This window comes from Mustela putorius, unplaced genomic scaffold (assembly GCF_011764305.1).
Source record: "Mustela putorius furo isolate JIRA1106 unplaced genomic scaffold, ASM1176430v1.1 tig00000196_pilon_pilon_pilon, whole genome shotgun sequence".
In the NCBI taxonomy this organism is placed as follows: domain Eukaryota; kingdom Metazoa; phylum Chordata; class Mammalia; order Carnivora; family Mustelidae; genus Mustela; species Mustela putorius.
Window position 1 is genome coordinate 14,540,781 of NW_025421310.1, and position 18,033 is coordinate 14,558,813.

Genomic DNA, 18,033 nt, shown 5'->3' on the forward strand with positions numbered 1-18,033 from the left:
TTTGTTTTCTTGACTGTTTCCTTTGCTGTACAGAAGCTTTTGATTTTGATGAAGTCCCAAAAGTTTATTTTTGCTTTTGTTTCCTTTGCCTTTGGAGACATATCTTGAGAGAAGTTGCTGTGGCTGATATCGAAGAGATTACTGCCTATGTTCTTCTCTAGGATTCTGATGGATTCCTGTCTCACATTGAGGTCTTTTATCCATTTTGAGTTTATCTTTGTGTACGGTGTAAGAGAATGGTCGAGTTTCATTCTTCTACATATAGCTGCCCAGTTTTCCCAGCACCATTTATTGAAGAGACTGTCTTTTTTCCACTGTATATTTTTTCCCGTTTTGTCGAAGATTATTTTCCCATAGAGTTGAGGGTCCATATCTAGGCTCTCTATCTGTTCCACTGGTCTATGTGTCTGTTTTTATGCCAGTACCATGCTGTCTTGGTGATCACAGCTTTGTAGTAAAGCTTGAAATCAGGTAGTGTGATGCCCCCTGTTTTATTTTTGTTTTTCAACATTTCCTTAGCGATTCGGGGTCTCTTCTGATTCCATACAAATTTTTGGATTATTTGCTCCAGCTCTTTGAAAAATACCAGTGGAATTTTGATTGGAATGGCATTAAAAGTATAGATTGCTGTAGGCAATATAGACATTTTAACAATGTTTATTCTTCTGATCCAAGAGCATGGAATGGTCTTCCATCTTTTTGTGTCTTCTTCAGTTTCTTTCATGAGTGTTCTGTAGTCCTCGAATACAGATCCTTTACCTCTTTGGTTAGGTTTATTCCCAGGTATCTTATGGTTCTTGGTGCTATAGTAAATGGAATCGATTCTCTAATTTTCCTTTCTGTATTTTCATTGTTAGTATATAAGAAAGCCACTGATTTCTGTACATTGACTTTGTATCCTGCCACGTTGCTGAATTGCTGTATGAGTTCTAGTAGTTTGGGGGTGGAGTCTTTTGGGTTTTCCATATAAAGAATCACGTCATCTGCGAAGAGAGAGAGTTTGACTTCTTCATTGCCAATTTGGATACCTTTTATTTCTCTTTGTTGTCTGATTGCTGTTGCTAGAACTTCTAATACTATGTTGAACAAGAGTGGTGAGAGTGGGCATCCTTGTCCTGTTCCTGATCTCAACGGGAAGGCTGCAAGCTTTTTCCCATTGAGGATGATATTTGCTGTGGGTCTTTCATAGATAGATTTGATGAAGTTCAGGAATGTTCCCTCTATCCCTATACTTTGAAGCATTTTAATCAGGAACGGATGCTGGATTTTGTCAAATGCTTTTTCTGCATCGATTGAGAGGACCGTGTTGTTCTTCTCTCTTCTCATTTTAATTTGTTCTATCACATCGATTGATTTACGAATGTTGAACCATCCTTGTAGCCCAGGGATGAATCCCACCTGGTCATGGTGGATAATCTTTTTAATGTGCTGTTGGATCCTGTTTGCTAGGATCTTGTTGAGAATCTTAGCATCCATATTCATCAGTGATATTGGTCTGAAATTCTCCTTTTTTGGTAGGGTCTTTGCCTGGTTTGGGGATCAGGGTAATGCTGGCTTTCATGTGTTTCATTTTCTTTTGGTAAATGTCCACTAGTGCAATTACTAGTTGATGTGGTAATTCTATTTCTAATTTTTTGAGGAACCTTCCTACTGTTTTCCATGGTGGCTGCAAAAATCTACATTCCCACCAACAATACACAGGATTTCCTTTTGTTCCACATCCTCACCAAAACTTATTATTTCTTGTCTTTCTGATTCTGGGCACTCTAACAGGGGTGAGGTGGTATCTCATTATGGTTTTGATTTGCATTTTCTTGAGGAGTGATGTTAGGCATCTTTTCATGGGTCTCTTGACCATCTTTAGGTCTTCTTTGCAAAAATGTCTGTTCAGGTTTCTTCCCATTTTTTAATTGGATTATTTAGTTTTTTGGTGTTGAGTTATAGAAGTTCTTTATGTATTTTGGATATTAACCCCTTATCCGAGGTATCATGTGCAAATATCTTGTATTCACTCGGTTGCCTTTTTACTTCATTGATGATTTCCTTTGCTGGACGAAAGCTTTTTATTTTGATGTAGCCCCCGTAGTATTCGTGCTTCTGTTTTCTTTGCCTGAGGAGATAGATCTAGAAAAATGTTGCTGAGGCTGAAGTCAGAGAGGTTACTGCCTGTGATCTTTTCTAGGATTTTTATGGTTTCCAGTCTCACACTTAGGTCTTTAAACCACTTTGAGTGTATTTTTGTGAATGGGCTAAGAAATTGGTCCAGTTTTCCCAGCACCAGTTACTCAAGAGACTATCTTTTCCCCATTTTGTAATCATGCCTCCTTTGCTATGCCCCCCCAATACCCATCATCTGATTACCCCATCCCTCGCTCCCCTCCCTCCTGTAACCCTTAGTGTGTTTCCCAGAGGCCAAAGTCTCTCATGGTTTGTCCCCCTCTCTGATTTCTTCCCATTCAGTTTTCCCTCCCTTCCCCTATGATCCTCTGTGCTATTCCATGTGTTCCACATATGAGTGGAAACCGTAGGATAATTCTTTCTCTGCTTGACTTATCTCACTCAGCATAATCTCCTTCAGTTCCATCCATTTTGATGCAAATGATGCCTATTCATCCTTTCTGACGGCTGAGGAATACTCCATTGTGTGTCTGGACCACATCTTCTTCTTTTTTTTTTTTTTAGATTTTATTTATTTATTTATTTATTTGAATTTTTAGAATTTATTTTCAGCGTAACAGTATTCATTGTTTTTGCACCACATCCAGTGCTCCATGCAATCCGTGCCCTCTTCAATACCCACTACCTGGTACCCCGACCTCCCACCTCCCCCTGCCCCTTCAAAACCCTCAGATTGTTTTTCAGAGTCCATATTCTCTCATGGTTCACCTCCCCTTCCAATTTCCCCCAACTCCCTTCGCTTCTCCATCTCCCCTTGTCCTCCATGCTATTTGTTATGCTCCACAAATAAGTGAAACCATATGATAATTGACTCTCTCTGCTTGACTTATTTCACTCAGCATAAAGATTTTATTTATTTATTTATTTGACAGATCACAGGCAGGCAGAAAGACAGGCGGGGGGTGGGGAGTAGGCTCCCTGCTGAGCAGAGAGCCCTATGCGGGGCTCGATCCCAGAACACTGAGATCATGACTTGAGCCAAAGGCAGAGGCTTAACCCACTGAGCCACCCAGATGCCCCAGGGACCACATCTTCTCTATCCATTTGTCTGTTGAAGGGCATCTCCTCTCCTTCCACAGTTTGGCAGCTGTGGACATTGCTCCTGTGAACACTGGGGTGCGGGTGCCCCTTTAACTACATCTCTGTCTTTGGGGTAAATACCCAGTAGTGCAGTTGCTGGGTCATAGGGTAGTTCTATTTTCAATATTTTAATGCCATTCCAATCAAAATTCCACCGGTATTTTTCAAAGAGCTGGAGCAAATAATCCAAAGATTTGTAAAAATAAAATCTTAAAAAAAAAAAAGGTGTTTGACATCCTTTGTCTTTAGCGAACTACAAATTAAAATGAAACACCACTACGCCTGTTAGAAAAGCCAAAATCCCAAACAATGACAACACCATTGCTGGGGAGGCTGTGCAAAATGCACTGCTTCAAAAATGCAAAATGATACAGCCACAAAGAGCTTATAGAGCTACAAAAGGAAATTACCCAAATGGGTTGAAAACTTGTGTCCACACACAACTCATCACACAGAGCTTTACAGCAGCTTGGAAGCAATCCGCTGGATAAACAAACCGGTCCATCGGGACGACAGACTCTACCATCCAGTGCTCAGAAGGGAAGACTTCTCCAGCCTTGAAGGGACTGCGAATTACTACCCCACTCTGCCTACCTGTGATCTCTTTCTCTGTGTCAAATTAAAAAAAATAATTTAAAGAAAGAGAAAATCAAACTCACAGGTTTTACCTTGTGTCATTAATGGTCAGTCACGGATTTGGGAGGAACTCACATTCAGATTAGTCTTACTCCTATGGCTCCCTGGCTTCCAGAATTTCTGCCCTAAGTTTCCTGCTCCCTGGCCCTCAACAGCCTTGGCTTTTTCCTGTCTGATCTGGAAGGGGGGTTCATTTGGGAAGCACTCTAAAGCAAAACAAGTCTTTATGTTGTATAAAATTCTCATTCCCATTTGTAATCTCTCCCTCTCATCCCACACCATCCCCAGGCAACTGCACATCTACTTCCTGCCCCTCTCCATTACTTTGGATTTTAAAAAAATTTTTTAATAAATGGAATCATACAATATTTTTTTCAGTTGCCTCATAACTCAGTATAAGCTTAGAAGCACCCGTGTTGCATCTGTCAGTGGTTCATTCTTTTTTATTTCTAAGTCATATTCTGGTGTGATATACTCCAGTTTATTCATTCACCTGTTAGTGGATGTTTGTTTCCGGCTTTGGGCTCTTATAGGTGAAGATCCCGAATGTTCTTATATCCCTGGGTGCCATATACCTCAGTTTTCTTTGGTAGGAGTAAGGATTGGCGTGGTGGATCATGTGGTGGGCATGTAGGTTACCTTCTGTTCATTGTTTTCACTGGTGTGTGCCTGTATGTGTGTGTGTAGACATTTTTAAACAGATTTTCTTTTTCACACCACTTTTAGGTTCAGTGCAAGTGAGAAGATAGAGAGTTCCCACAGATCATACACACACTCGTGTGCGCACGCGCACACACACACACACACCGCATTCTTTCTCCTGACAACATCTGATACTAGGGTGGTACGTGTTTTGTAACTGGTGAACCTACACGGATATGTCGTTGTCACCCAGTGTCTGTAGTTTGCACCCATGTTCACTTGTGGCGTCGTGTGTTTTGGGTGTTTGTTCCGATTTATAATGGTACGTAGCTGCCCTCCCAGCACCGTCCGGCCTGGGCTCTGTGCACAACCAGCTCTGTGCGCAACCAGCGAGCCATTTGTCGGCACAGGTGCGCCTTTCCCGGGATCAGGCAGGTGGACTCAGAGCTTTTAGCTGTTCCGGATTCACCTCTTTCATTTAGTAATTCACAGTCCCTTCAAAGCTCGAGAAGTCTTCCCTTCTGAGCACTGGATGGTAGAGTCCGTCGTCCCAATGGACCGGTTTGTTTATCCAGCGGATTGCTTCCAAGCTGCTGTAAAGCTCTGTGTGATGAGTTGTGTGTGGACACAAGTTTTCAACCCATTTGGGTAATTTCCTTTTGTAGCTCTATAAGAAACTGCCGCAGTGGCTGTATCATTTTGCATTTTTGCAGCAGTGCATTTTGCACAGCCTCCCCAGCAATGGTGTTGTCATTGTTTGGGATTTTGGCTTTTCTAACAGGCGTAGTGGTGTTTCATTTTAATTTGTAGTTCACTAAAGACATAGGATGTCAAACACCTTTTTTTTTTTTAAGATTTTATTTGACAGAGAGAGAGTCAAACATCTATTCATGGGCCTGTTTGCTATCTATTTTCTCTAGTGGTGTGTCTGTTCAGATCTTTTGCCTATATTTTATTTTTTTTAAGATTTTATTTGAGAGAGAGAGATAGCAAAAGAGGGAACACAAGCAGGGGGAGTGGGAGAGGGAAAAGCAGGTTTCCTGCTGAGCAGGGAGCCCGATGCAGGGCTTGATCTCTGGACCCTGGGATCATGACCTGGGCGGAAGGCGCTTAACAGGCTGAGCCAACCAGATGCCCAAGACATCTTGACAGTATTGAGTCTTTTTATAGAATATTTTTCTCTATTAAACATAGAATATTTTTCCATTTACTTGAATTTTGTTCATAAGCTTTAGTTTTTCTCATCTAGATCTTTTAGATTCATACCTACATATTTCACTTTCGAGTGTGCTAATATAAATGATAATGTGATTTTTATTTCAAATTCCGGTTGTTCAGTGCTTGTGTATATGAGAGCAATATACTTTCCTATGTTTTGTGTCCTACATCTTCGCTGTAATTATTAGTTCCAAGAGTTTTTTTGGTTGATTCTTTAGGGGTTTCTACATAGACAGTCATATCATCTACCAGTGATGAGTTTTATTTCTTCCTTTGCATTCTGTGCCCTTTTTACTTCCTTCTCTTGCACTAGCTGGGACTTACGGTACAGTATTGAAAAAGAGTGCTAAGAAAGGATGTCCTTCCTCCTGATTGTAGCAGGAAGGCTTTGTGTTCCTCACCATTCAGATGTTAGCTGTGAGTTTTACAGATGTCCTTCAGCCAGTTGAGTAATTTCTTCCATATTCCTAATTTGCCAAGAGTTTTTATTATAAACGAATATTGGATTTTTTTAAAAAGATTACTTATTTGACAGACAGAGATCACAGGTAGGCAGAGAGGCAGGCAGAGAGAGAGGAGAAAGCAGGCTCCCTGCTGAGCAGAGAGCCGGATGTGGGGCTCGATCCCAGGACCCTGGGATCATGACCTGAGCCGAAGGCAGAGGCTTAACCCACTGAGCCACCCAGGCACCCCTAACATAGTAAGTTTAGATAAAATCCATTAATTTTTTTAAAAAAAAATTAAAAAGGGGAGGACTATAAAAGAGCATAAAAAATATTTTCCCTTGTGATGAGAACTTCTAGGATATACATTCTTAGCAATCTTCAAATATGCCATGTAACAGTATTAATTAACTCTGTTCATCATTATATTACATTACAACCTCAGTACTTACTTAACTTATAACTGGAAGTAGGAACCTTTTGATCCCTTTCATCCATTTCCTCCATACTTGGTAACCAAAAATTTTCTCGAGTTTTTTGTTTTTCTACCTATGAGAGAGATCATACAGCATTTGTCTGTTGTCACTTAGCACAATGCCCTTGAGGTGAATGTATGTTGTCATAGTGGCAAGATTTCATGCTTCCTTATGGCTGCATATTAAGCCCCGCCCCCTCGGCTTACACACAGTTTATGCCTCCATCCATCAACAGACTTGTTCTGCGCGTTAGCTCTCGTGAGTGCTGCTCCAGTGACGGTGGCGCAGAGCTTCCTCCCACATGCAGATTTTGTTTCCTTCAGGCAGAAAGTGGACTGCTGGGTCCTGCACTAGTTTCAGACGCTTTGAGGAGGGGCGCCCGGGCGGCTCAGTCTGACTCATTGTATGGGCCCCACACCCGGTGCTCCACACAACACGTGCCCTCCTTAATACCCACCACCAGCCTCACCCATCCCCCACCCCTCCTCTCTAAAACCCTCAGTTTGTTTCTCAGAGTCCACAGTCTGTCTTGGTTTGTCTCCCCCTCTGGTTTCCCTCTGGAGTATTTTTAAAAATGTTTTTATTAGGGTCTCCTGGGTGGCTCAGTCATTAAGCGTCTGCCTTTGGCTCAGATCATGATCCCAGGATCCTGAGATCAAGTCCCCCGTCGGGCTCCCTGTTCAGCGGGGAGCCTCCCTCCCCCTCTGCGTGCTGCTCCCCTGCTTGTGTGTGCGCGTGCACGCTCTCCCCAACAAAATCTTTAAAGAAAAATTGGTTTCCGTACTGGCTGCCCAGTTTACAGTCCCACCAGCAGCGCACAAGCTTCCCTTCCCTACACATCCGCTCCAACGTTTTGCCGGTTTGATGCCCCCTCAGTCATGAGGGCCATCTCTGTGGTTTTGGTGCATTTTCCTGATGTTTAATGATGTTGAGTGTCTTTTCGCGCACAGGTGTCTCCTCTCCAAAAGTAGGCGGTTCCTGTGGGGGGAAAATAGTAAGATGAAAAGAACCTTATCTCATAACAGCAACAATGACGAAAAAGAAAACTCTTTGGGATTAACTGGAAGTATACCAGATTTCTAGGAAGGCAATTATAAAACTTCCCTGAGGGCCTTGAAGAATGGCCAGAATCCGTGAGAGGCAGAGCGCAGTCCTGACTGGGACCGCTTAGAGAAGTCGGTCCTTCCCAGATTAGTATGCGCAGTCAGTGCAGGAGCCGTAGGAAATGTGCATGAATTTAAAAAAAAAAAAAAATCTTTTGTAACCAAAACAGCATGAAGAAGTCATTTCCAGTCATTTCTATGGAAAATTTTTGACTGTTCCCAGACCCCAAAAATGACCTTTCTTAGGCTTTTTTCTACCTGGGCCGCATCCTGCTAGTGGAGGCGCAGAGTTGGCTGAGATGGAGCAGGGGTGTGCGCACGCGGCTGCGAGCTCTAGCAGCTCCAGCGCAGAGAGGCCACGTAGAGCTCCCGAGGGCCCTGGCCCTCCGCCACTCAGGGTGCCCGCTGTGTCTGCAGCAGCTCTCGGCAAAACCAGCGCTAAATGCGATTTCCACTTTTCACCTATTTGCATAAAAGTGAAAATCCTCTTTGGATTTCTTCTGGTTAGCAAACGCCAGTACAGATGTAGGTTTTTGTCAAAATGAAGTGAGTAACACCAACTTTCAAAAAGCAGGTGAGAACTGGGTGCCTGGGTGGCTCAGTGGGTTAAAGCCTCTGCCTTTGGCTCAGATCATGATTCCAGGGTCCTGGGATCTAGCCTCGCATCGGGCTCTCTGCTCGGCAGGGAGCCTGCTTCTCCTCTCTCTGCCTGCCTCTCTGCCTACTTGTGATCTCTGTCAAATAAATAAATAAAATCTTTAAAAAGGAAAAAAAGGTGAGATCTGTAACTGTGGGCTCTTTGATTACAGGTAAACCTCCCTTTACAAGGCGTTGTGGTTTGTTTGTTTACATGTTGAAGGTCTGTAGCAACCCTGCATCAAGTCTGTCAGCACCGTTTCTCCATCAGCGTTTGCTCACTTCATTTCTCTGTCACATTTTGGTAGCTCTCACAGTATTTCAAACTTTTTCCTTGTGTTTGTTGTAACCCATGACTATGCCTTGTTCCTGATCTACAGAGGAAAGGGTTTGATCTGATTTTAGAACGTTAAACCAACCATTCTTGAAACAGTCACTCCTTCATGATTTAGTGCCCTTTTATACATCATCAGATTAAGTTGGCAAAGCGATGTGACTGTGACCCTGAGGGCTATGTGTCTGTCATTGTCTTTTCTTGTAATGCCTGGGTCTGATTTTGGGGGTCAGGGTAATGCTGGCCTGATAAAATACACTGGGAAGTAGTCACTCGTACTCTTCTGGAAGAGTCTATGTGTCATTAGTATTATTTCTTCCTTACATGCTTGGTCAGTTTTATGCAAGAAGCCATCTGGGATCTGACTTTTCTTTGTGCAAAGTTCCAAGATATGAATTGATACAGGGCTGTACAGATTATACCTTCTTGGATAAGCCTTGTTTTCTCTTTCAAGAAATGTACCCATTTCATTTTAGCTTACTGGCATAATTTTTTTTTAACAGTTTATTTGTCGAAGCACAAGCAGGGAGAGCAGCAGGCAGAGGGAGAAGCAGGCTCCCCTGCTGAGCAGGGAGCCTGATGTAGGACTTGATCCCAGAACCCTGGGATCCTGACCTGAGCTAAAGGCAGATAACTAAGCCACCCAGACATCCCTGGCATAAAGTCTGTAATATTCTCTTGCCTTTAAAAAAAAAAAAAGATTTACTTATTTGACAGAGATCATAAGTAGGCAGAGAGGGAAGCAGAGAGGGGGGCGGGAAGCAGGCTCCACCTGAGCAGAGAGCCCGATGCAGGGCTCATTCCCAGGACCCCAGGATCATGACCTGAGCCAAAGGAAGAGACTTAACCCACTGAGCCACCCAGGGGCCCCTTCTCTTACCCTTTTAATATCTGTACAATCTGTGTACAAATACCTGATAGTCTGCTTTCGTTTTATTTTGGTATGTATTGAGAAGTGGATCGCTTCTCTGCCTTTTGGCTAAGATCAAGTGGAGAAGTGGAATTGTTGAATAATGTGGGGGTTTTTTGGTTTCAATTTATTCAAATTCTGGTTAGTTAATGTATAAGGTAATACTGTTTCTGACATAGAGTTTAGTGATTAACACATACGTATAACATCCTATGCTCATCACAACTGCCCTCCTTAAACCCATCACCTGCCCACCTCCCTCCATCAACCCACAGTTTGTTCTCCGTAGTTAAGTTTCTTACGGTTTGCCTCCCTCTTTTTTCCCTTTCCCTGTGTTCATCTGTTTTGTTTTTTAAATTACACACAAGTGAAATCATACTGTATTTGTCTTTCTCCAACTTCACCTAGCATAATACACTCTAGCTGCATCCACATTGTTGCAAATGGCAAGATCTCAATCTTTTTCATGGCTGAGTAATACTACATTGTGTGTGAGAGCTATATTATATAGATTAATATATAATTACACATAATATATGGATGTCATACATATAATCACATTATGTATATAGTTATATTATACATATAATCTTTTTTTTAAAGATTTTTATTTATTTATTTGACAGACAGAGGTCACATGTAGGCAGAGAGGCAGGGCAGAGAGAGGAAGGGAAGCAGGCTCACCACTGAGCGGAGAGTCTGACGTGGGGCTCGATCCCAGGACTCTGAGATCATGACCTGAGCCGAAGGCAGAGGCTTAACCCACTGAGCCACCCAGGCGCCCCTATATAATCATCTTTATCCATTCATCAGTTGATAGACATCTGGGCTCTTTCCGTAACTTGGGCATTATTGACAACGCTGCTATAAACATTGGGACGTACGTGCCCCTCTGAATCACTATTTTTGCATCCTTTGGGTAGATATCTAATAGTGCAATTGCTGGATCATTTAACTTTTGGGAAAACTCCATATGGTTTTCCAGAGCAGCTGCGGCAGTGTGCATTCCCTTCAGGAGTGTAAGAGGGTTGCTCTTTCTCTGGACCATCCTTGCCAACATCCGTCATTTTCCGAGTTGTTAAACTTAGCCATTCTGATAGCTCTGAGGTGGCATCTCCTGTAACCTCTGATTTGTAGTTCCCTGCTGAGTGATGTTGAGTGTCCATTCACGTCTTCTGCCCACTTTGTAACTGGATTGTTTTTTGGATGTTGAGTTTGAGAAGTTCCCTCTAGATTTTGGACACTAGCCCTTTATCAGGTTGGTCATTTGCAGATATCTTCTCCCACGCTGTAGGCTGCCGCTTCGTTTTGTTGATTGCTTGCTTCGCTGTGCATAAGCTTTATCCTGGTGAAGCCCAGGAGTCATTTTTGCTTTTGTTTCTGCTTCTGGACACGGGCCTAGTAAGAAGTTGCTATGTCCAAGGTCACAGAGGCTGCTGCCTGCGTTCTCTAGGATTCTGTGTCATGTTTAAGTCTTTCATTATTTATTTATTTAAAGGATTTTATTTATTGACACAGAGAGATCACAAGTAGGCAGAGAGGCAGACAGGGGGCGGGGGGTGAAGCAGGCTCCCCACCCTGAGCAGGGAGCCAGACGTGGGGCTCGATCCCAGCATCCTGAGACCATGACCTGAGCTGAAGGCAGAGGCTTCTGGGCCACCTGGGCCACCCAGGCGCCCCTCCTCCCATTTTAAATGTGGTTTTAACCCCCCTACTGGACAGTCCCTTATTCACTGTAGATCTTTATTTTTCAGCCAGTCTCAAGTGTTTTTTAATGTTTCCTTTCAGGAACAAGGGCTGAAGCTTCTCAGTTCACCACCTTGTCACTCTCCTGTCCCTAATTCTTTCTCTCTCTATCCTCTCAGGAGGCAGGAATCCAAATGAGGCGGAAACTCTTCGCGAGGCAGGAATCAGGTGCCTGTCACTGGGAGAGCTTTCGTGTTGGCAAATCAAGAGACATGTTGTAAACAAATTAATCAAAAACCAAGACTCTGAGATAGATATTCAAGGAAAGAGTGCTCCGTTCTTCAATCAGTGTGACTCCCCCTGCCAAGTGGGAGCCGGGATATGCATTCAGGCTTCAGTGGAGGACAGCTGCTTCATGAACCTTCTGGAGGGTCGTTCTAAGATCCTTGAAAACCAAGAATTTCTAACCGGGAGAGTTCAGAATCCTTGGAGTAAAATCTATCTCAGCGAAACACAGAATTACCAGCGAAGTTGTAAGCAGACTCAGATGAAAAACCAACTATGTATATTTGCTCCGTATGTTAACATTTTCAGCTGTATTTCATCCCACGATGACGACACTGTGCACAGGAGAGACAGAGCTCATAACAGTGACTGCGGGAAGGTGTCCCCTCTTCTTCAGCAGACCTACCACTGCAGTGACTGCGAGAAAGCATTCAGCGATGGCCACAGTCTTGAACTTCACCGGCAGGTGCACTCGGGAAAGAAGTCCCCCCCTTACGGCACACATGACAAGGGCAGCGGTTACAGCGCGGCTGTTGCCGTTCAGCAAAGTGTCTACACAGGAAAGAAACGCTATTGGTGTCACGAGTGTGGGAAGGGTTTCAGCCAGAGCTCAAACCTGCAGACTCACCAGAGGGTCCACACAGGGGAGAAGCCCTATTCGTGCCTTGAGTGCGGTAAGAGCTTTAATCAGACCTCGCATCTTTATGCGCATTTGCCTATCCACACCGGAGAGAAACCCTACCGCTGTGAGAGCTGTGGGAAGGGCTTCAGTCGGAGCACTGACCTGAATATTCACTGCAGAGTTCACACGGGAGAGAAGCCCTACAAGTGCGAGGTGTGTGGGAAGGGCTTCACTCAGAGGTCGCACCTGCAGGCCCACGAGAGGATCCACACCGGAGAGAAACCATACAAGTGTGGAGACTGCGGGAAGCGCTTCAGTTGTAGCTCCAATCTTCATACCCATCAGAGGGTCCACACGGAGGAGAAACCGTACAAGTGCGAGGAGTGTGGGAAATGCTTCAGTTTGAGCTTTAATCTCCACAGCCATCAGCGAGTCCACACCGGCGAGAAGCCGTATAAGTGCGAAGAGTGTGGGAAAGGCTTCAGTTCGGCCTCCAGTTTCCAGAGCCACCAGAGGGTTCACACAGGAGAGAAACCGTTTCGATGCAACGTGTGTGGCAAGGGCTTCAGCCAAAGTTCGTATTTTCAAGCTCACCAGAGGGTCCACACGGGAGAAAAACCATACAAATGTGACGTGTGTGGGAAGCGCTTCAACTGGAGCTTAAATCTCCACAACCATCAGAGGGTCCACACGGGAGAGAAGCCGTATAAATGTGAGGAGTGTGGGAAGGGCTTCAGTCAGGCCTCAAATCTGCAAGCTCATCAGAGTGTCCATACGGGGGAGAAGCCATTCAAGTGTGAAGCGTGTCAGAAGAGATTCAGTCAGGCCTCCCATCTTCAAGCGCATCAGAGAGTCCACACCGGAGAGAAACCGTATAAATGTGACACGTGTGGTAAGGCCTTCAGCCAGAGGTCAAATCTTCAAGTCCATCAGATCATCCACACGGGAGAGAAACCATTTAAATGTGAGGAGTGTGGGAAAGAATTTAGTTGGAGCGCTGGGCTCAGTGCTCATCAGAGAGTTCACACGGGAGAGAAACCCTATACATGTCAGCAGTGTGGTAAAGGCTTCAGTCAGGCCTCACATTTTCACACACATCAGAGGGTCCACACCGGGGAAAGGCCTTACATATGTGATGTCTGTTGTAAAGGCTTCAGTCAGAGATCCCATCTTGTGTATCACCAGAGAGTCCACACTGGAGGAAATCTATAGACGGGTTAGGGGTGGTGTAGCTTTCAGTTAGAGTTCACATTCTCCTCTCCGCTGGAAAATCCATGCTGGGAACTGTGGAAAGTTCCTTCAGAACTCAGAAACCTCAAGGAATCTTCACATGCCTGTAAGCTCTGTACAGTGCTATTTTAAGGACTTGGTTGGGAGAGAAATTCTTTACAAACGTCAGGTTTCACAGATAAGAGAAAACCTATAAGTACACTCAGTGTTTATACGAGAATTCTGAATGTCCTGATTTTCAGGAAAGAATCTCAAAATTCCTCCAAGTCTACCCAGGAAAGAAGCCTTATAAATGAAGAATAGGGGCGGAACTTGAACAAAAGTATCATGATGGGCGAAATGAATGGCAAGAGCAATGTATCCGCCGCGTCAGGAGTGAGGTTTTTCACTGCTTTATCTCTACTGTGTAGACATGCGCTGGGCTCATGAGAGATGCCCAGCACTTACTGAACAAAGTGGAGAAAATCTATAATTAGGACAAGTATTGGGAACTCATACTCCCCTGCATGGATTTCATAATAATATACTCAAAAGGAATCTTGCAAGTAGCCTTAATGAGATTTCTTTCAGGAAATGTTCAGGTACAGAAAATCACGTCATGCTGCCAGCCACAGCACTGCAAATTCGGATGGAATGTGGGAATGGCCCCATCCTCCGTCCAGCCCTGGTTCTTTGTAGTAGGTCAGCCCTTGTGTACAGCATAATATTTAGTATCATTAGTGCTTTATAGACTGAAAAATACTGTTTTTAACTAGTAATATTACAATTTATATGCTTGGAAATTTTGGACTGTAATTCATTAAGGTAGGACTTCACTGTAACTCTCGAAAGTGTTGAAAGTAGACTAATGACAAGTTTTTTAGTAAACTCGAATTGTTAGCAAGTGGCTTCTTCTCATTATTCCCTTCACGCTTAGGTCAGACTGCCTTCTCTATGCACAGTCCTTCATCCAGACCACTGTAGGCAGCGCCTTTGGTAGTTTTCAAGGACATTTTGTCACACCCCCTGCACCCCCCTGCACCCTCCCCCAAGAGTAGAACAAGAAACATTGAGTTTTTATTGAAATTTCATTAAATAACAATTTAGATGTGTTACCGTCAACGCAGCATTCTGTGTTCAACACCTCTTGTCAAGAGTGGACATAAGCTGGTCAATATATACTGAAATACCCTTTGACCTGGCAGTCCTAGCACTGAACACTTTCCCTTTCAGGTTCTCCTCTCCCCATCTTGTGATTTATAAAAATTGGTAAAGGAATTAAATACAGATGAAACTCTAGTTCCAAAAGTACCCTAATATGTTTTTATTAGTATTGATTCTTTTATTTAGATCTATCGTTAGACATGTTTATTAGTTTTTTATTCATCTTAGAAATATACAATAAGTACTTTTTTATGAAATTAATCTTTAATGACTTAAATTCTTTTGGGTAGACAGGTCACAGGAATGGGGAGGTTTAATGCATGGTGGAAATTGGATAGATGTACAAAAGTTGGATGGCTGGTAAATGGTTATTTAATTCTTGGTATTTTTCTTTATATTTGAAATGTGCCAAATTTAAAATTTATATATTTATATAATTTTTTAGAAGACTTTATTTGAGAGAGAGACAGAGAGAGCATGAGGGGAGGTCAGAGGGAGAAGCTGGGAGCCCGATGTGGGGCTCGATCCCAGGACTCTGAGATCATGACCTGAGCCGAAGGCAGGCATTTAACCAACTGAGCCACCCAGGCGCCCCAGTATTTTTTTTTTATGTAAATGAAAAGAGAGCTAGTGGTATAGACTTTTAGGTTTGGAAGAAGTTTACCAACTCTGCAGTTGATACAGTTGTTCTGAGGCTTGGACAGTTTACATTCTACCTGTAATTGAGGCTTTCTTAATAATTATTAAGAAAGTTCAATGAAGAAAGTTGTCTCCTACAAGGACTCTAATCTTCCAAATGGTCTCCTGTTTTCCCTCATGCTCCTTGCACTAATGACCAGGTTTGGACATAGGGTGTATAGCCTTTGTCCATTTTCCCTTCCAAACGACTGACTCCCTCTCCCCCCATTAATTAGCACAAACTACCCACTATTCCTTCACGCAGCCACCTGCCAATCCCCTTATTCTTTCTTGCTCCTTGATTTTATCTCCAGAATCAGTCTTGCTACCCTGTCACTACTCTTTTCAGACTACTTGCAGATTATTGTATCCATTCCCCAAACCCTGGCCTCTCAGTTCCTTGATTACTCTGCCTCCGGTGGTCTTGTCTTCCACAGCACCTCAGCCCTTGGCTCCAGAGGTAACATCTTGCCAGCGAGAAAATAAACGAGTTGTGTGACCATGTGACGTAATGAGCACTGGGCGTCTTGTGCAACTATGAGCAACTGAACCGTACATCTGAAACTCATGATACACTGTGTGTTAATATAACTGAATCGAAATAAGGTAAATGGAAATCCCTCTGTAATCTGATTCAAACACTCCATTCCAATCACCAACTCCAGCTTATACCCCCTTCATTCTCATTTTAATAACTCTTAAAATTCACAGGGACCAAAAACCCATTACTCCTACTCCCTTTTCACTCTTTATTTCCTTAATTCCCTGTGTATCTGGAAAGGAGAACAGACTTCCGTTGACATCCCAGTGCCCCAACTGTCTCATGTCAACCTCTAACACAGGAAGAAATACTTAAAGAGTGCTCATGTCACCCAATCTGTAGAAGAGGCAGAGAAGAGCAAACTGGGTTAGGAATATACACAAGATGAAGCAGTCTACAGTACATGGTTCAGATAGACGTGACTTCAGTGTATCTGACACTACCTCCAACCCCCCTTTTTTTTTTTTTTTCAGTTTTTCTCCCCCAACCCCAATTTTTATCTCTCATTTAAGAATACTGCAATTCTCAGGAAAAGGCTATTACAGTAATAATGCCAACACTCAGCATTTTTCTTTAAAAAGTTTAAGACTTTTGAGATTGATCAATTGCTAGAATAAAGTATCTGCAGCATTTCATGAGTTGTCATGATCTAGCTGGAAAACACAGCTTCAGAGTGCACTGGTCAATCGTGTAAATAGACACATACAAGAAACTGAAAGTAACCATATATGAATTACACGACAACGCTAGAAGCATCTTAAATGTGCTGACCAAGTAGTTCCTATTGCACCAAAGCTCCAGCAGATAACAAGTATAAATTCTAGACCAAATACTAAAACTACCCAAAGGCACTGGAGAATGAACAAAAGCAGGCAGATCCTGGAGATAGGTCAACACTTAGAAGAAGGAAATAAAATAAGTCAGTTTCCTCCTTTTTACGGCTTTTACCCGAAAGCAAGTCCAGTCTTCACTATTTTAGGGCAGCTAAAACATACACGGAAAACTAAGTTTTCCAACAAAAGAGTTCAAGACCTATACAACTGCTGTTTGAAAGTATGGTGGGTAGTATACCCTGGAAGAGGGCCAGGGAAAGGAAGCTCCAAAGTCTGTGTCTAAGCAAATGTGTGGCTCTCTCCTCAGCTATAAAAGGACAAAGAATACTTAAAGGAGCCAAACCAATACTAACAAGTGAATTAAAATTTGAGCTGCCACCTACAGGAAAGAGAAAATCTTTGATTGAGCCCAGCTAAATTAAATGCCTAATAAAAATATTTTTTCAAGATTTTATTTATTTGACAGAGACACAGTGAAAGAAGGAACACGAGCAGGAGGAGTGGGAGAGGGAGAAGCAGGCCTCCCACTGAGCAGGGAGCCCAATGCAGGGCTTGATCCCAGGACCCTGAGATCATGATCCCAGCTGAAGGCAGACACTTAATGACTGAGCCACCCAGGTGCCCCTAATAAAAATATTTTTAAAAATACTCCGGAGGGAAATCAGAGCAGGAGACCAACCATGAGAGACTGTGGACTCTGAGAAACTGAGTGTTTTAGAGGGGAGGGCAGTGGGGGATGGATGACTTTGGTGGTGGGTATTAAGGAGGGAACGTATTACATGGAGCACTGGGTGTGGTGCATAAACAATGAATCTTGGAACACTAAAACATAAAATTAAAAAATACTCTGGAGGAACATAATGAAATCCAGTTTCCTCAGTGGATTAATTACAATGCCTAAGATATAATTTAAGATTACTAGATATTTGGGGGCACCTGGGTGGCTCAGTGGGTTAAGCTGCTGCCTTCAGCTAAGGTCATGATCTCAGGGTCCTGGAATCGAGTCCCACATCAGGCTCTCTGCTCGGTGAGGAGCCTGCTTCCTCCTCTCTCTCTCTGCCTGCCTCTCTGCCTACTTGTGGTCTCTCTCTGTCAGATCAAGGCCAAGATGATCCAGATGTGGGAATCAGATGATTTTTTTTTTAAGATTTTGTTTATTTATTTAACAGATATCACAAGTAGGCAGAGAGGCAGGCAGGGGTGGCGGGGGAGATGCGGGGCTCGATCCCACGACTCTGAGATAACAACCTGAGCCAAAGGCAGAGGCTTAACCCACTGAGCCCCCCAGGTGCCCCTAGACAATGATTTTTTAAAAGCTATTATAAACTATGCTTAAAATGTAAAGAAAAATGTCCTTAT

At 43.3% G+C, this 18,033-nt stretch overlaps 1 protein-coding gene across 1 annotated transcript in view; it reads left to right on the forward strand.

Annotated features, from left to right (window-relative positions):
- ZNF235 (zinc finger protein 235) overlaps window positions 1–14,362 on the forward strand; it is a 52,728-nt gene extending 38,366 nt beyond the window's left edge. The window contains exon 5 of the mRNA XM_004767679.2: window positions 11,522–14,362. Within this exon, the coding sequence (XP_004767736.1) occupies window positions 11,522–13,461 (1,940 nt within the window). The 3' untranslated portion in view covers window positions 13,462–14,362. The remainder of the gene's footprint in view (window positions 1–11,521) is intronic.
- Window positions 14,363–18,033: the final 3,671 nt, after the last annotated feature.